Raw genomic sequence first — 17,621 nt, 5'->3', positions numbered from 1 at the left:
GGGTGACCCTTTGCCTCCATCAGCTGCCGGCTCTGCCTGCATGGGCTGTGTCAGTCCGATCAGGGCAGAAACAGGCTCCTCGTTAGTAAAAAGGCAGAGCAGAGCAGCGTGGGCTGCCTTCGCTGGCACTGGGGCGTCTTCTCCTTGTTTCGCCTGCCCCCAGCTGGCAGTCGGGGGCTTTGTCTGGAGAGGGAACCCCGCAAAATCCCCAAGCAAAGAGAAGCAAAGAGGGATGGAGGGAGCTGGGGACCCCCTCTGCACCCCAGCCTGCCTAAGCTTGTTCTGTCTGACAGCCTGGCCCTGCTGGGCAGCTCCCCAGAGCTGGCAGGGAGTGGAGGTGCCACCGAGGTCCCACCACTGCAGGCACTAAGGGGATGTCCCCAGAAGTGCTCCCAGCTCGAGGTGCCAATCCCTCGTCATCCCTCCCGGGGAGGAAGGAGGCCAAGAAATAACCCCTTGCCAAAGGGGGAAATGCACTGAACCAAAGCCAGGAGACCCTGAGTCCAAGTCTTACTTTCTCCTTCATATTATCGTGCTCTTTGTGCCATTTAGCTAATTAAATCTGCCGGTGTTTCCTGGTGACAGCTGCTGAGTGCCACCGGAGGGGCTGACCTGGGCTGGGGGGGACAGGCACATCCCGCTCCCGCAGGCCCTGTCCCCTTTATGGTGGCTGTCAGCATCCCTGGGGTCAGCTTGTGTCCTGGCACCTCTGGACCGCTGCCAAAGGGGGCCTGCTGGGGACGAAGGTCCTTGGTGCTGGGAAGGGAGGGTGCAGGGTGGGTGTGCAGCCGGGTTCGCATTCCCTCTGCCCAGCGCAAGCGCTGCTCCTGAGGCTCCTCCTGCCTTCCCAGGGCAGAGCCATTTTGCTGAGTGTAACCTGCCCCTTTGAATGCAGACTGTGACCCCACGGCCAGCCCAGCGTACACCTTGAAATCGTGTATTTTCAACAGTGCAGCATGAAGCCCAGTGTTACCCATCTGTAGAGGTCTGTGTTGAGAGTGTCTGCTCTGGTCTGCCACCAAAAATACCACCTGCCCTTGCAGGGGTGTTGGATGGCCGATGTCAGGCAGACAAAGTGACAAGGCTCTCCTTTCTTGAAGGGCCTCCATTGCCTTCTGCAAAGCAGAGGGGACTGCTGGCAGCCTGAGCACTTGTTGCTCAGATGCACCCCATGTATGCGTGGCCTGAGCCAGCAGCACCTTTCCTGAGGTGCTGTGAGAACACAGAGAGCGTGTCTGGCTTTGGTGTGCTGCATGGTTGGGCTGAGGTTCTGCTGCCCCAGCATCCCTCCTGTCACCGGTGGTATTGCCCTAAGAAACACGGATTCAGCCCTTGACTGAATAACATCAGGGGACAATGTAAAATGCTAGTTGAGGTCAGAAATAAGACCAATACTTCATGGTTTGTTTGCACCCAGCTGCTTTCTTGTATTTGTGTGACTACCTTCACTGGTTAAAATGCACCAACGCCATCTTCTTTTCCTCTTTTAATTGAGCACCATTTTTTTTTTCCCCCCCTTTCTTCCAGGGAGCTCATTACGAAGCTGAAGTCCCACAGCAGTTTTTACAGCAGCTTGCCAGAGTACATCTGTAAACACAGCTCTGCTGTTCAGAACGACACTCTTTGCTGGAACGGACAAGAAGTCATGGAAAGGTGAATCACATCTCCCTTCCTCTCCCCAGCACTGCTTATCTTTTGTTAACCAGGCGCAGGAGTGGTCTGTGGCCGGGACGCTGCTCGTTCCCTTAAGAAATGTTTTACAGAGCCGGTGTCCACCCGTGCTGCAGCTCAGATGGATGTGCAAAGTCTGCACGGAGAGGAGAAGTGGTTGTGTGCTGCCCTCCACTGAGTTTTCTGTACTCTGCTGTGAAAACCCTGCAGCCATGGCTGGTTTCAGTCAGGGTGGGTTGGTAGTGGGCGAGTCAAGAGGGGAGAGCAGCAGCAGCTCAGTGCAGCCGTGCTCCCATGGGAGCGTGCACCATGGTGCCAGGGGTAGCTCCTCCGGAGTAGCAATGGGGGCAATTGCCACCACGCACTGCGTTGGGGTGGGGATATCTCCAACCTGGCTCTGTGCAGTGGCAGCGGGACAGCATGGCTGGCACCCCCTGCCCCATTGAAGGAGTGACAAGGAAGACCACCATGTTGGGTTTCTCCTTGGCTGTGGCTCTGTGCTGGAGGAGGTCAGGACCACTGAGCTCTGGTGGTGCCACTGCTGCCATCTGACCATCTTCCTGCAACCGAGCTCTTGGCTGTCCTCTCTGGATGGAGCCATTCACACCAGGGTCCAGCTTGTGCCCTGGCTGCTTTTCCCTGCCCCACTCACCGGTTCTGAGGATGTCCTGGCAGTAACTATGAGGTTAATGAAGATGGTCAAATACAGGATTAATAGCGTAAAGGGGAAGGAAGTGTTAATAGAAATGGAGGTACTTTCTTGCAAAAAATGCCCCTCAGGAATGTTAAAGAATGTGGAAATAGAACTTGGAAATGTTTTTTATAATTATACATAAATCTCCTCTAATCACCCTACTTTGCAAAGGGAAGAAATAGAAATAAAATCAGGAAGTGGTGAAATGTTGAGATATTAATTATGACTTCTTGATCAGTAACCTCAGGTGGTAATTAGCCTGTACTTTTACAATACTGACCTGAAACACTGAACAGACCAAAATAGCATCAAACTATATTTTGAAAAAAATTGCTCAAGCATCTGAGATCACATGCATAATAAAATGTACTTACTTTGCCTAAGGGAAAATGTGTCCTCTATCTGTACCTATTTCTGGAAAATCTTGCGTTTCCATGCCTAAGTGAGAAGTACAATTGGAAAAAAAAGATTTTCAATACTGTCTCACTGATTGTTAATTAAAACTTCTTGAAACAGTGCTATGAACACTGCAGCTTTGCAGGGGAGGACCTAGGGTGAGGTCTTTGCTTATGACAGTTCACCAGGGCCACGGCCAGTGCCCTGGTCCAGGTTCTGCTGATGCCACGGCTGGGTGAAGTGGCAGCAATGAAAAGGTGCTGAGTCCAGATCCTCCTGCAAATGTAAGTTCAGAGTTATTTGCAGATTAAACATGACTTTAGATGATAGCCTTCTCCAGCTTCTGCTGAGAATACCAGTGGACTGTCATAGGCAGACACGTGACCCTAGGTTCCCTGCTGCAATGCTGTGGTGTTGGTGGCACAACGAGGCAGATCATGTAGGTGCCATGGCATGCGGAGGGGGCAAGGCAGGCAGGGAGAGGATAAAGTGTGTGTGCATGAAGGGGGCACCAAGATTTCAGCCCCTGGCTGCTTGGCTGTTAAGTTGAGGATCAAATCCTCTGCTGTGCTTGAAGGGAGCGTGCCTTTCTACTCCTTTCCTCCTTGCCCCCTCTGATCTACTGCACAGACGTCACCACCTCTGCCAGCTCCTATGAAATATTAGTAACAGCTCCCTTGCAGGCAGATACTGGAGTTTTTTGCTGTGAGCAGAGAGGAGTGCTGAGAGTTAAATCCCCCATCCCCTCGCAGGGACATCAGCGGTGTCCTGGAGGGGGAAACTCTGGCTGGGCAAGGAAAGCAGTGGGGGGGGGGGTGGCTCACACAGAGGAGGAGATTTGAACACCCCTGTGAAGGCAGGGTGTTCAGGAGGGAGGGCAAATGGATGCACAAAATGGAAATAGCTGTTGCCCCTTAAATGCATTGACTGCCTTCCCACCTTGTATTTTTAGCATCTGCAGCCTTAACGCTTCCCAGGGTGACCCTCTCCTCTCCGTAGGCTGGGAAAGTGTTTCATACCTGGTGGTGTTTCTGCCGATGAAACTACAGGGGGAGTTCAGCTACATAAAGCTGAACTAAGATAGTGGTCCAGGGTGCTCCTCTCCCAGGACCCATTTGCAGAATGTTTCAAATAGAAGCAAACATGTAGTTAAAATGGTCTCTAAAGCCAACTGCATTGCTTCACGTGGAGCCAAAACTGACTGCTTCACATGCTTGGACTTCCTGGCATGGCATCTCTTTCAGAGGGTCTGGGAGGATTCCTGAAAATCGGGAGCATTTAATGTAAAGGTGCTCTAGTACCCCAAACCACCAGTTTCTTTATTTCAGTGTTTTCCCCAAGAGGGAGCCAAGTGGCTGTTCATCGCATAGGAGCTCTTTTGCAAGCTGCTCTGAGAATGTGCATTTTTTTACTGGAGTGTTTCTGGCGTGGCTACAGCACTTCTGCTGGACTGATGTGCACTTGTTGGTCATCAAACTCCATCTTGCCCCTTTTTGCAAGAAACTTGGTGTTTTTTGAATATCTAGTATTAATTTCAGGATGCTGACCTGGTAGTTGTCCCACATGTGTAATGGCTGCCAGAAAGAAGGGTCTGATTTTCTAGGTTTTGTGCATGTAAAATATACTTTATATCTTAATGTTTCCCTGTTGCTTTGTTGGATATTGGCTTTTGCAAATCAGATCTTCCTGACTGAAAGTTCAGTAGGCTGGACAGGAGGAGACGCTCATGTCTTGCACTTAACCTGCTGTGCGTGGTTGCTGTAGCTGGATACGTTTCACCTTGGGGCAGGATTGAGTTGCCCAAGTGTGGGCATCAACGTGCAACCTGAGACCCCTTCGAGTTTCTGGGACATCCATAGGAAGATCTAAGACCACCCATGTCCCTGTGCAGTGGCAGCTGGGGCTTGAGCGAGACACTTTGCAATTCCTACAGCGATATGAGGTGCCCACCCTAGGGATAGATTAGAAAGCACCTGCTGAAGCTGCTGAAAGCTTTGCAGCATCAGGTGAAGACCAGGGGAGAGCGATGGTTGGGTGGATGCCATGTTTCTGCATGTCTGGTGCTGTGCAGACGATGGATAAAACTGCTCAGGCAGTGGGCTCGGCGTGAGCATCCATATGGGCAAGTCTGGGCTTTGATGGTGTTGCTGTAGGGTTTGTGGCTATTTACCTCTCACATCTTTAATGCAGTACCCGAGAGTTAGTTAAGTTAGAGAGGAGCCCTACTGGTTTATCCGTTTCCTAACCTCTCTGTCATGACAAAATTTGCTAATTATTCTAAGCCCTTTTCCTATAACACATTAAATCAAGCCTGGAATAGCAACTTCACAGCCCCTTGCCAATGCGCTCAAGTACTAGATAATACCGACAATGTGTATCCTGCTATTTGACGCAAACAGTCCCTTCTGCACCCTACGCTGCTCCTCTTGTGGTTTTTCTGAATCGGTATTTACTCTGTCCTGTTTATCCCAGTGCTTTGTTATCAGCAGAGAGTGAACGTGCCCCTCCTCCCCGCGGACTGGACGTGCTCAATGCCTTTCCGCTGGGTCTCATTTCCCAGTTTGAGCCTTTCCCAGTTTCCTCCTTGCCCTTAACTCCCTCTGCCCTGATTGAACATGGCATGTTCGTCTGGGACTTCGATGCAATGCAGCTGCACATTTTGCACATTTTATTGTGCTTTTCTTCTGACACAATGAACCGTTTCAGTGCAGTCCTGTGTGGACTCTACTTTGCTTGTCGTGGTGATCGAGGTCCAACTCTACTTGAGCTATGTTCTTGTTTCATCCCTGGCTCTGAGATCTCCCACTGATGGAGCAGGGTTATGCATGCAGCGGGTGCACTCCTTGCCTGGTGCAGCCCCTTGCAACCCCCCTGGAATTAAGAGCTCTGAGGACCTGCTTGACTGAGGGCTTTCTACACCTTGGCTTGTGGTGGGGATGACATGCAATGTGCTCTGCTGATGGGTCAGCATCACTCATCCTGCTTTGTGTATTCTAGCATTTTTAATATGATTCATCCCTCATTTTCTTTTACTGAGTCTTACTTTGTGGTCCTTTGTCCATCTCATCTACTTCTCCAGGTTGAACCATCTAATGGCAAGAATTCATCCTCCTTCCTAAGGTTTGATCTGTGGGTTAACAGATTGCCATCCCTTATGTGGGTTTAGGACATGGTGCCTTGAAATAACGGCTTGCAAACTGTGGCAACCATACAAGGAAGGTTGATTTTTCTGGTCATGCAGAGCAGTGCCTGTGTCTTTTGCTGTGCTGTTGCTGCATGGTTGAAGAACATAAGCCAAAGTGGCAAGAAAAAATAAAAGGCAACACATTACTGCTTTTTCACACTTTTCGAAGTGTGCAAAAACATATTGTGCTTTTATGGGATGCCACAAAGGTTCACAGCAAAAGCCACACGTGGCACACTCCGCCACTTGCAAAGAGCTTGTTGAGGGGTCATGGTGCTTGGGTGTTCTTGGTAGCTGGGGACCAGACCTGCTGGATCTCCCTCTGTCTCTGTGCATCACTGTGCACCTCTTTGCAGCTTTCCTGGGCTCAATTAATTGATAGGCAGTTCCCTGAGATAGCAGAGGGCTGGACATGTAGACAGGGTGGGTGCGCAACAGCTTAAACCTGCCTAAGCGAGGGTTGCCATCATGCCCTTCCTTGCCTCTGTTTGTCTTCATGCCCCATCCTCCCACCTGCCCTCACGCTGGTGGTGTTGGGTGGTGAAAAGATGTTGTCCAGCCTCTCTTATCCTTATCTCCATCCAATGTAGAGAAAAACCAGAGGGTGATTCTTATCGCTGAAGTCCTGACTGAATAATTAGCTCATTTAAAGACTTCAGCTTAAGTCAAGCAGATGTTGAGATATCGAACTCATCTCAGTTTCTGTGGGAGTTAGGTGTCTGAATCTCAAAGGTGATTTGAGTCTTATATGTAGTATCAGGATTTTGCAGTATTTAATACTAAAAGCCTATTAAAATCTAGATCCTCAGAGTTTAATAATCTGCTTAAATGAGTATATTCCTTTCAAGCTGTTCTGAATAGAATGACAGCAACATTTGCCCAGTGCAAAACTTGTAAGCACATTAAGTATTACTGTTAGATACTGCAATTTCCAAATTTCTGTAGACAAACTTGTACATTAATCTAAATCACCCGCATAACTCTTGTTCTCTTTATACCAATTCCAAATTAATATATTTTTAGCACCTTGCCAGATTCTCTTTTTCAAGCTAGAAGTCTCAGATTTCCCTGCTGTTGCCAACGTACTGTGGTTTGTTTTAATCATACAAATCATAAACAATGAAAGCACAATTGGAAGCAAGAGAGAAAAATGAGATTCTGTAATTGGAACAAAGGAAACTCCATGCCAGCAATAACCCTGTAGTTCATGAAGGGTTTGGTTATTTCTGGCAGTGCTGCAAAATATCTGATACAATGGAGTCCCCATAGGGGGAGGCTGTGTAACTTTTCAAGCACATAAACCACAGCTTTGTAGCAAATATAAGCTATAATGAAAGGATAGTAGGCAAATTCGGTGGGTTATTGAGTGGCCATAATTGTTTCCAGAGTATTTCAGAAATGAAGATCATGAATCTTCCTCTATTAAGCCTGCTGCTTGGTCTCAGGTTTAGCCAATTTTTCCATAATCTATTTGTCTTGAACTTTACTCAACTGAAGTAAGAATGGAGAGAGACTTCAGGCTGTCCTTTTACGTTACAAACTCCCATTGTTTTGCTATGAATATTACAGTTTTTGCTGTTGCTTCTTAAAGTCCAATCTCCCAGAACCAGGTGATTACCTGAGACTTCACATTTATAACCAAACTAACGTCTGCAGCACTCTTACCGGCTGTGGCGCATTGCGTAGGGTGGTTGCGAAGAGGCAGCACTTCCCTTTGGCAGGGAACCGATACAGCAGGATCTCCGAGGGCTCTCATGGTAATGAGACCAGGCTGCGAGGTGTTGATATTTGGAAATCCAGCAGAAAATGGCTCCTTTTTATTTAGGTGAGAACGCTCCCCACTGAGAGTGTTGGATCCTCCTGGTTGCTTTTGAAGAAGCTTGCTCAGAGCTCCTGGTGGTGTAAATTGACTGTGGCATTGCAAGCTCTGCAATGACTGCAAGCACTCACTGCAAGCAAGTAACTGAGTACACGTTGCAAGCCAGGGAGACACCTGAGAGCCATACACCCCACCTCTCTCCTGCCGCTTGCACCCCCATATAACAGATGCCTGGTCAAGGGATGGTGGGACCATGTACCCCATATGGAAGAGGACAGCTGGGGTGGACCTGCACTTGTCTGGCCTGCAACCCATACCCAGCCTGTGTCTGGGCTGGGGTAATTGGTATGATTGAACAGGTATCTCTGGATGGTCTCTCTTTAGAGAGGAAACTATCAGGGAAAGAAGTTACCACCTCTTCTTGGAGGCTTATGGACTCATCCAGGAGTTACTCCCTGTCTGCAGAGTGGGATGCGTGGGTTGGAAGCAGCTCTTCCAGCCTTTTGGCTCCTGCTTCTTGCACCACTGATGTGACACTAAAGTTGTCCCACTAAACCAAAAGGCAGCAGGGCCGGAGAGAGTAAAATGTTGGCATCACCACTGTGCCCACCTTTACTGACCCATGAAAACCAGCTGACTTGGGTTCCTGCCAGGAATGTGGGGGAGAAAGTTTTCTTTCCTGTCTCCCCTTTTTCATATCTTTTTGCTTCCTATGTGGTGAGGACTTGGTATCACCAGCCCACATGGCCTGTAGTAAGTCACGTCTTGAAATGCAGAGCAGCTTCAGGGGGTTGTGGGTGCTGGAAATGCTGCTATCTCAAGCTCGATTATTAAGTCCTGTGCAATGAAACTTCTTCTCTTGTACTCCTGTCTTGTAGCAGTCTGTGTTGTATTTGTCCCCCATCCACTCCCTCAAACAAGTATGATTTGGTGAACAGAGACAGTAGAGGAAGAGCCTGCAAGGGATACCACGCTGTTTAAATTGTGGAGCTGCATTTGAATAAATACCTTGCAACTGGAAGGCAGGCATAAATTAATTGTTATTTGAATGACAAACTTACTTTCCTTTTGCTAAAAGGTGTAATTCTTTATGTTTGACTTACAGGATTACTTTCTCTAAATCACGTCAGGCATTGCAGTAACTGATCTCTAAGCTTAGCCTGGCCAAGTAGGATGAACACGCATTTTACATTCATTGCCATATATTTAAATTGCATTTGTCCTCTTGTCTTCCTTGCTCTGAAATGAAAGCCTGGAAGGAGCTGCATTTGGACTGGAATGACCAAATGTTCACGGAGACATTTGTGGATGGTGGGGAGGAAAGGAGGGGAAAATCCCTTAATTTGACTGCATACTTTGGCATTTATGGCTGGGGGATGAGAAGGAGCAGGAAGGGTTTGTAGTTGTGCTATCCCCACAGAAGACCTCAGATCATTAGTGTTTTCATCAGGTGGTTGTCTTTAAAGTAGTTTTTAGCAAGGGCTGCTTATCAGCACATTTTACAATGTGACATTTGTCTTTGGAAAATACCACGTCCCCAGCAAGAGCCCATACCCAGGGAGCCCAGGCAAGGAGATGCTGCTGACTGACGTCAACACACGTCAAAGAGGAAAGTATTTTGGGCTTTGCTTATGAAGTGGAAGCCAGACCATGCTCATGTTGCAACACTGATATCCCTTCAGCGCAGGGACCCCCTGGGACCATGGGGTGGACTTTAACCACTGTGCATGTTTGCTGTTCAATGCCCATATCACCATGGCAGAGGTATGTGATGGGTTTCATGAAGTAGCACAAGTGTCCTGTGGAAGGGGCTGTTTTACTGGCATATGTTGAAAGCAGCTCGAGATGGCTCTGAGATTTCTCCTTTGCTGAGCTGTGGCTGGGGAACATGGGAAGAAGGTGATGCTTTGGCTTTGCTTTGCAATGGCATCTGTGAGTCCACCAGCCCAGCAGCAGCTCTGTGGGATGCAGGGGAGACTGCATGGGGACTGCCCTGGGACCCCCCTGTCCTCTGGCTCGATGGGGTCTGCAAAGGCATCTCTCTGCCATATTAAGGCCTGGCTGCTTGGCCCAGGCTGCAGGGAGGGGTGCCAGCTGCCTTTTCCAGCTTTTCTAGCATTTCAGGAATGTCCATCCTTCACTGAAGCTACATTTCAAAGTCTTTAACCCTTTGTTTGGCTGCATCCCGCATGCCTGAATGCGTGCCAGCCCAGCCCTGGTGCGTGGGCAGAGAGGGGCACAGCCGAGGGGGAGCTGGTGTCCCCCTCGTACCCAAGCGCACCGGGAGGTCTCAGCTCGGCAGTGCAGAGGCAGCATGCCCTGAAGTACCCAAGCCACGCAGGAGCTCGTCTCTGGCTCTTCGGATGTAGCGTGTCCCCGTGCATCTGCTTCTTTGTGATTCATGCTCAAAGATGTGCAGCTTGCAGTACCCACTGCCTTGCTGCTGCAAATGTCTTGTGTAATGGTGCAAATGGTTCATTTTGGGCCTAGTTCGTACCCTTGTACCTGGCCAGGTGGGAAGCACCAGGTGGTGGTACTCTGCTTCTCCAGCATCACTGTTTTAGGGAGAGATCCCTCTGCAAACGCTTTCAGGTTTGCTTCCTTCTGTGGTAGACTTGTCCCCCTGGGGAGGGTGATCTGAGGTCCTCACCACGCCAGCGGAGCCTCTGGAGAACAATTTTCAGTCTTTGGACACGTAGTTATGGTGTACTACTGCTGTAGTACTGTGTTCCTCCCTCCTGTACGACATTGTGTAGGCTACAGAAATCCTCTCTGGCAGTCATTGCATGGATTTCAGAAGGTGTTTCGCCCACTCAAACCCAAGCTATTGAGTTTCTTTGTATAAAACTGTTTAGGAGAGAGATTGTATTAATTTAGGTATGCACCAAATGGGCTTGGTTCTGCTCTTGCTAAAACCTGTGGGAGATTTATCCTGCTAGTTAAATCTCTTAAACCGCAGGAGACTTTTCAGCAATGTACTTTAAAGTTCCATCAGTGTTTTAAATTAAACTTACAGTGACACCAAAAATGGTAATTTCTTTGGCATCTAAAAAGTAATGCGTCTTGAGGATGTTTATGTTCAGTCACCAGATGCGTTTGTCAGGTTGGCGTGGTGGTATTAAGTCTCTGTGTGACAAATGAGCAGCAGGTTTAATGGTTCACTGCTCCCAGTGCCTATTCCCCTGCAAAAAGTTAAGCCCAAGTATTTGCAGAGCCGGGCAGGTCTGTGCTTGCGGCAGCAGCGGCTTCCCACGAGATGGTGCTCGGAGCATGCGGTCCCACCGGCCATCTGCGCCAGGAAACCAGCCCTTCTCCTGGGTATGGGCTGCTGCAGGCTGGCATCCAGCCTGACGCTCTCTGGCCCCACTTCTCCCAGTCACTTAGCTTTCAGCCTACGAGCCTCTAATTGCATATGTAACTGCTTTTCTGAACAGGGAGCTATTGTGTCTCAGGTATAGCTGTGTTTTGTACTTCCCAGGATAATGCAACTATTTAAAAAAAAAAAAGTGTGTGTTGCAAAATGTTGAGTCCTAACGGGAGGCACCAGCATGGGGAAAGGTGTCTGGGTGGAGAACAGAGCTGTTGGACTCAGTATGGTACGCCTGAGCAGCACCGTGCTGCAGTTGAAGTGCTGCATGGTGGGTTGACTGTGCAGGTAGCTGCCCCAGTGTTGAGGAGCTGGTGAGGCTTGGGAGACCCAAGCTGATGTCTCTGCTTTGCAGCGATGCTTCTCCTGTACTTTTACAAGCTGTTTACATCTGGAAACAGGAATATACACAGGCGTGTGCTCCTCTGTTAGAGGCACAAACATCTCCTTTCTCCCATCCTTCTTCATCTGTCATCTCTTTCAGCGAAGTATCTTGCGGGGTTGTCAGCCCTCAGCTGAGCTGTGTACGGGGAGTGCCCAGCGCTGGGGACCCGGCTGGGGGTGCAGGGCGCTCCTGTACATCTAACTCCTGCTCCAAAAAAGCCTTGGAGTGGAAATCAGCCTCGGTCCTGTATTTTAAATGATGGGAATATTTCAGGTCAGGGGCAGATTCCTGCTGCACCAGTATAAATCTAGGGTTGCCTTTGCATCCCCACATGTCTGAGTCGGTCTCATTCCTAATTTAGAGTTTAATTGGGGCCAACCTCCTGTGTATCCCCAAAACCCTCAGTCTGCCCTGACAGCTGTTGTGGCTGAATATCCTCATGCCTCTTGCTTTCTTCTCCAGCAAAGCATCCTCCCTGAGCTGGCCCCACTATTCCTCCCGTCTCCTTCCCTTCCTTTAAATTCCTGCTGAAGTCCCACTTCCTCCGCAAAGCCTCTGTGAAATGGGCCGACTGTCATTGCCCGAGCTCACCCGGCAGCGTGGGGATGAAGGATTAGTGGGCAGGGGAGCTGGCAGATGGGGAGGCAGTCACTGGGGCTGGGAGTTGGGTGAGGACACGATGTGTAGGAGATGAATCGCAGAAAGGAATATTCATCGTGTTTACCCACGGCACCGGAAAAACAGTCGTACAGTAAAAGCAGACTGATGCTTGGCGTTATCTCGGCAATCTCGCTTTTGCAGGCTGTGCCGGGGTTTGGCAGCGTGTGCTCAGGCTGTCAGCTTTTGGAGACGAGGATTTGTTTTGTGCTTGTAGAGTACCGTGGCCTGTCACTGGGGCTGTGATGAATACCAACAACCCACAGCTCAAGAAGGCACCAGTGTGCTCTGTGCCACTGCTGTGGATGCCAGCAGTCAGCGGTGGCAGCCGCTTGCTCTGGTCCTGAAGCAGAGTTTGAGGTTGGTGCGGACGTGCTTGTCTCGCATCCTGAGCATCACGAGCTGCTACCCAGGTACTGAGTGTAGAAACGCGTTCCTCCAAAGGCAAGCATGCAGTGATCCCTCTGTCCCTCTTCTCCTCACTTTTATCGCTCTGATAAACTTTGCCATTCCATAAATTTTGCAGCAGTGAATTTATATTTCTTTCCTAATTGCCGATGAAAAAGCTGAGTGCAGGCTTGGCCGCCCTCCTCTGCAGAGCTGCCCTGGCAGCTCAGGGAGGGTCCCTGTGGAGAGCTGCATCTGGAGATCGCTCCGCCAGCTCTTAATCTGCTTTACAGGTGCTTTACTGACTTGCACGGTACCCGTGTAAATCAAGATATCGCATGGTGCAGAGCCCAGCACCGCACCAAAGTCAGGGTACGTTCTAAGCAGTTACTTTGATCCCCAAGGCTGGATCTCATCAAAGACTGAAATCAGGATTTTTTGACAACACCTATTTTCCATTAGCAATGTTGACAGCATTAATGATATTCTGATGCTTTAATTCTTTGTTACTGAAGTCACACATCAGTGATAGTCATTATTTTGCAAGGGGGTTGATGTTATGCAAATCAGCTTGCAGTTAACTGGGTCATCCCACTCATTTTTTTTGGCTGTGGGCACAACACTACTGCTCTTGTACTGGAGTCTCTGTGGTCTGCCAAGATTTATTTTAAACAAACATGAGCAAGCCAGAATTTCTGAGCCAGCTTTTTTAGGACTCTTGGGTGCAAGTTATGTGAAAATATTTATCCCTGTTGTATACTGTTTAACATCTTCCTTGGTTACTAATGGACTGGAAAGGACTTCATTGTCCTCAAGTGATACAAGTATATCATCTTGCTGCTTTGCAAAGGCAGAGCAGAAATATTTATGGGAATCTTCTGCTTTTCTTTGTCATTATTAACTGTTTTGCACTCTGTGTTTTGGAGGGGGCTGGTGCTTATCTTAGGATTTCTTTTGTTTGTACTGAACTTTTAAGATCTCCTCTATATTAGCCCATCACATTGTGGTCTCCTCTGTTCTCACTCCCACAGGTACAGTCCCCAAATCACAAGGAATGGAGCAAAAGCTCAGCCTGGCAACCACGAGGTGAAGATGAAAGGTTCCGAGCCAGTGATCAGCCAGATTATTGACAAGCTGAAACACATCAACCAGGTTTGTTGCAGGCATGCCAGCAGGGATGGTGGCTCCGGAGTGGGCGGTTTCCAAATCAGTCTGGCCTCCCCCACACTTTCTTAGGGCTCAGCCAGACAACCCAGGGCATCTCTATCTTCTGCAGCTGTGTGCAGAGCCAGTGCTGCCTTGGCCCCGCGCAGTACCAGGCTCGCAGGGCACGTGTGGCAGGTCCTGATTCATGCAGGCTGGTGTGGTGCTCTGGGGGTGCAGTGGGAGCTGCAGGGCACGTGCGTTGCAGCCCTCCAGGGCTCAGCCTGCGCCCAGGAGGGTGCGTGGATGCATCCTTGCAGTGTGCTTCTGCTGGGCATCCATCTCCCACATGATGGAGGACCAAGAAAGATGGAGCTGCTGTGGTGCCCCTGAGCACGAGGTGCTGGCAGGGGTCTATGTGGCATGTGCCTGATGTCCCCTCTGGTTGGAGGACTCCCCTTTGGCATTGCTCATGGCTGGCAGAGAGGGTCACTTGTTTCTTTGCTGTATCTCCCTGGGCATCCACTCCCAGTCACTGCTGGGGCAAGTTACCATTGAATGGGGAAATGGCAGAGCTTGATGAGACCCTTTCCGCTGGGGAGGGAGCTTCCTTCCCACGGTCTCAGACCTGGCATCCTTGCCAGGACAAGCAGTATCTTGTCTCTACCCATCATGCCAGGCCAGGTTAAGCCTGTGAAAAAGCCCCACCGCTGCCAAGGGATTAGGTGGCACCTCTGTGGGCATTCAGCTTGCAATTGTTAACCTCCCAGAGCTCTTCTGCAGCGTTGCCTCAGGCCAGCCGGGCTGGGGTCCGGCTCCGGACTCAGCTCTCCTCTCTGTGTCACTGAATAACTCGTAGAGGGGATGTTTTTCAGTAGAACTGATGGCTTGGACCTCTGTACTTTCCAGGGGCACACAGTATTGGGACCTTGCAGGGCAAATACTCAGGCAGTAATGCTGTCTGTTAATACAGCTGAGCTGCCCAGTCTCTCCTGAGAGAGCTCTTACTGGTGGGGACCTTGTTCAGGGTCGCTCCGGCATGAGGCTTTGGGCAGCGGCGGGTTCCTGGGGTTAAGCCCAGCTTTGCTTCCCGGCCGGGTGGGCTGTGAGGGCTGGTCTGTCTGGAGTTGCTGGCTTAGCGACTTTTCTGCTAACCTCTGCTTTCCTGCTCCCGCAACTGCCAGGGACTGTTTTCATAGCAGTTCCCGGTTTAACCCCTGCACCTTCCGATGCAGGCACGCCTCATTAGCTGCTGTCTGGGAGCGGGATGCAGCGAGGGTTTCAGGGTCCCCGGGATCACCCAGGCACACGGGAGCTGACGTGGGCAGCGGCAGCGCAGCCCGCTCTGCCTTCCCGCATGCCTCCCCCCGTGCCGAGCCATGCCATCTGCCAACAGCCCATAATTATTAAAAGTGGGGGGGGCGGGAAATAGCATAATCAGCTCCCTATTAAATGGGGTAGAGGGCAGGCTTCAACCTGCAGGTGATAATGATATTTTGCCGTTCACAGTGAGAAAGTCGCACCGAACAAAACATGGTTATTAGTGTACTTGAAACTGCTGACATAAAGTGGTTGTGAAATGCTGGCTGCCAGATTGGGTCAAGTTAGGTCTTTGCTGAACAGTTCAGGCTGCTGAGGAGTGGAGATTCGTGGAACAAGAGACCCTGGATAAACATCGCCGGGCTGAACTCAGCTGTTTACAGCAGCAGAGTGTCTTTGTCAGCCGCTGCTCTGGGAAAAATGGTGGTAAGGGGGTGAATATGGTCAGCTTGGTCATGATCTCTTACAGCGCTTCGCCTCCTTGGCTTGCAGTATTGGATTGGAACACGTTATGGGGGGCAGGTGAGTTGTTTTGGTTTAAACGGCATAAGTGTAAGAGTCTGAAAAATATCAAACCCTCTTGTAAAGTTGTGTTTGAGAAAGAGGGGGATTGAGAATAAAATCAGGAGAAAATGGGAAGTGATTTGTGAAAATTAGTTATGAACCTAGCTATGCCTGCGGAGGGTCTTTAGTCTATAGTAAGTAGCTTACATACCGGGAAAGTAACTGTGGAGGTCACTTAAATTTGGGATTTGGGGTGTCATAGCTCACCATCACACTTATTTTCTTGGCCTACCGAAGTTTTGCACTCTCCTTCACATCTGGAAGGCATCTTGAACGCCAAGGAGTAGGAAATGTGAAAGGAGCAGCTCTGGATGAATTACAGTTGTGTTTTTCAGGTGTTGGCTTCGGATCTGGGAAGCGGTGGGGACTCCCAGGCTGGGGAGGAGTGAATCTCCTGAATCCACCAAGCTCAAGCCAACAGCGCCTTTTAAGGGTTTTCAAACATCCAGAATCTTTTGGAGAAAAGAGCATCTCTTTGAGTGTTTTTAGTGCTCAGAGCTGTAAACTGGATTCCCCCTGTGACTACCAGTAAATTGTGAATCTAGTAGCTTGTAATGAATTCCTCCCCATGTGTTGTGTTGGAGGTGCAGCTTGGATTTTGTGGATGTGGGTAGACGCAGGAGCCGTGCTAGCTGGTGCAATTTTTGTTAGGAGTTCCACAGCTTTTACTTTTACTTGTAGATTTTTGCTAATGTCTGTAATTTGCTGATGACTTTGGCTTCGATTTATTCTAGGCTGCTCACGCTGCTGAAAAATGTGTGTTCTTTCAGCAGTACGCCACGTTTTCGAGCTTGCTTGAGTTTGGCGAATGTGTTGTGTGCGGAAATCATGCTCGCTCATTAGTTAGTGTCTTCTCAAACTGAATCTGGGTAAGTGCGCACAAATATATGAGAAAGTCTCATCAAACTTTTGCAGTTTGAAATGAGAATGGTGTTTATGCATTAGAACAAAATCCACATGGACTGAAAGGAGTATAGAAAACTTAACCCAGAGAGAAGGGGAAGTAAAAGTTTGCCAGATTGTATTAGTTTGGTTCAAGCACCTTTTATCAAGCTAAAATAAATGAATGAATAAAGCTCACTGCCTGAGTAGTGTGCTGTCTCAAGTCAGTCCTTTCTGGATGAGTCCCCCTCGGTGGTGCCTACTCATCACATCGAGACTCCAGACCATTTTTGTTTCACCCGAACGTGTGATTGTGGGTGGTGCTATTTTTCGTGCGTTGGTGGGCGAGATGGTTTATTATTGCCATATTGGAAGTAAGGATTTTTTTTTTTCAGTTCTGTTAGATGTCTACCAAGTTTTGATTTGAGTTATTTTTGCTGTGTGCCCAGAGGCATGAACAGCCCATCCATAAATATTAGCATTGTTATCTCAGCTGGGAGGCCAAGGGTCACCTTCAGGAAAATGAGTTGGAATTGGTTCCTAACTTTTATTTCCCAGAGTGGATGGGGTCTGTTTCTAGCTAGAAGGGTTTTCACTCATCCCACACGTGAAACTATATTGAAATTGAAAGGTTACTCTGTGTAAGCATGAGGTCTTGCTCAGTTTTTTTTGTCACTTGGTAGCATCCCTAGGCAAAAAGTGGTGTGCAAGGTGAGCTGTTTCCTCTGGTCATTCAATTTTCCTCCCACCACGGGGACGTTTAGGTGGCTGACAGATGGGGATGAGGTTCAAGTTTTAACAGATACGCGTGGAGGTGGGAGCCGTGGTGTCCATGTCCCACGTCCCGGGTGCTCTTCCACATTGGTGACCTCCTATTGAACCTCCTCCCAGGAAAGGCTCTGGAGAGCAGACCTGAGTGATGCTGGTGCGAGGATACAGCAGGGATGGACTGTGGGTACCAGATCAGCCGATGGACACTCTTGGTCCTCCCTCCTGTCCCTCTGGGTCCCCAGCTGACTGTGTGCTCTCTGCAGTGCTTACAGGGCTCTGATACCGTTGAAGTGGATGCTTTACCCCATCCTTACTGCACTTACCTGTTTAAGATTGTGCCCAGTTCTGATCCCTTTTTATGCTTAGATAAATCCTGGTGTT

General features: G+C 49.3%; 1 protein-coding gene across 2 annotated transcripts in view; it reads left to right on the top strand.

Moving 5' to 3' along the window:
- Positions 1–17,621, top strand: part of GPC3 (glypican 3) — a 153,974-nt gene that overhangs the window by 93,765 nt on the left and 42,588 nt on the right. For both annotated transcript variants that reach the window (XM_076346913.1, XM_076346914.1), the window contains 2 exons: positions 1,528–1,653; positions 13,592–13,712. In XM_076346913.1, coding sequence (XP_076203028.1) covers positions 1,528–1,653; positions 13,592–13,712 — 247 coding nt within the window. The remainder of the gene's footprint in view (positions 1–1,527; positions 1,654–13,591; positions 13,713–17,621) is intronic.

This window comes from Aptenodytes patagonicus, chromosome 9 (assembly GCF_965638725.1).
Source record: "Aptenodytes patagonicus chromosome 9, bAptPat1.pri.cur, whole genome shotgun sequence".
Lineage (NCBI taxonomy): Eukaryota > Metazoa > Chordata > Aves > Sphenisciformes > Spheniscidae > Aptenodytes > Aptenodytes patagonicus.
Note: the sequence above shows the minus strand (reverse complement) of the source record. Positions and strands in the feature narration are given on the sequence as shown.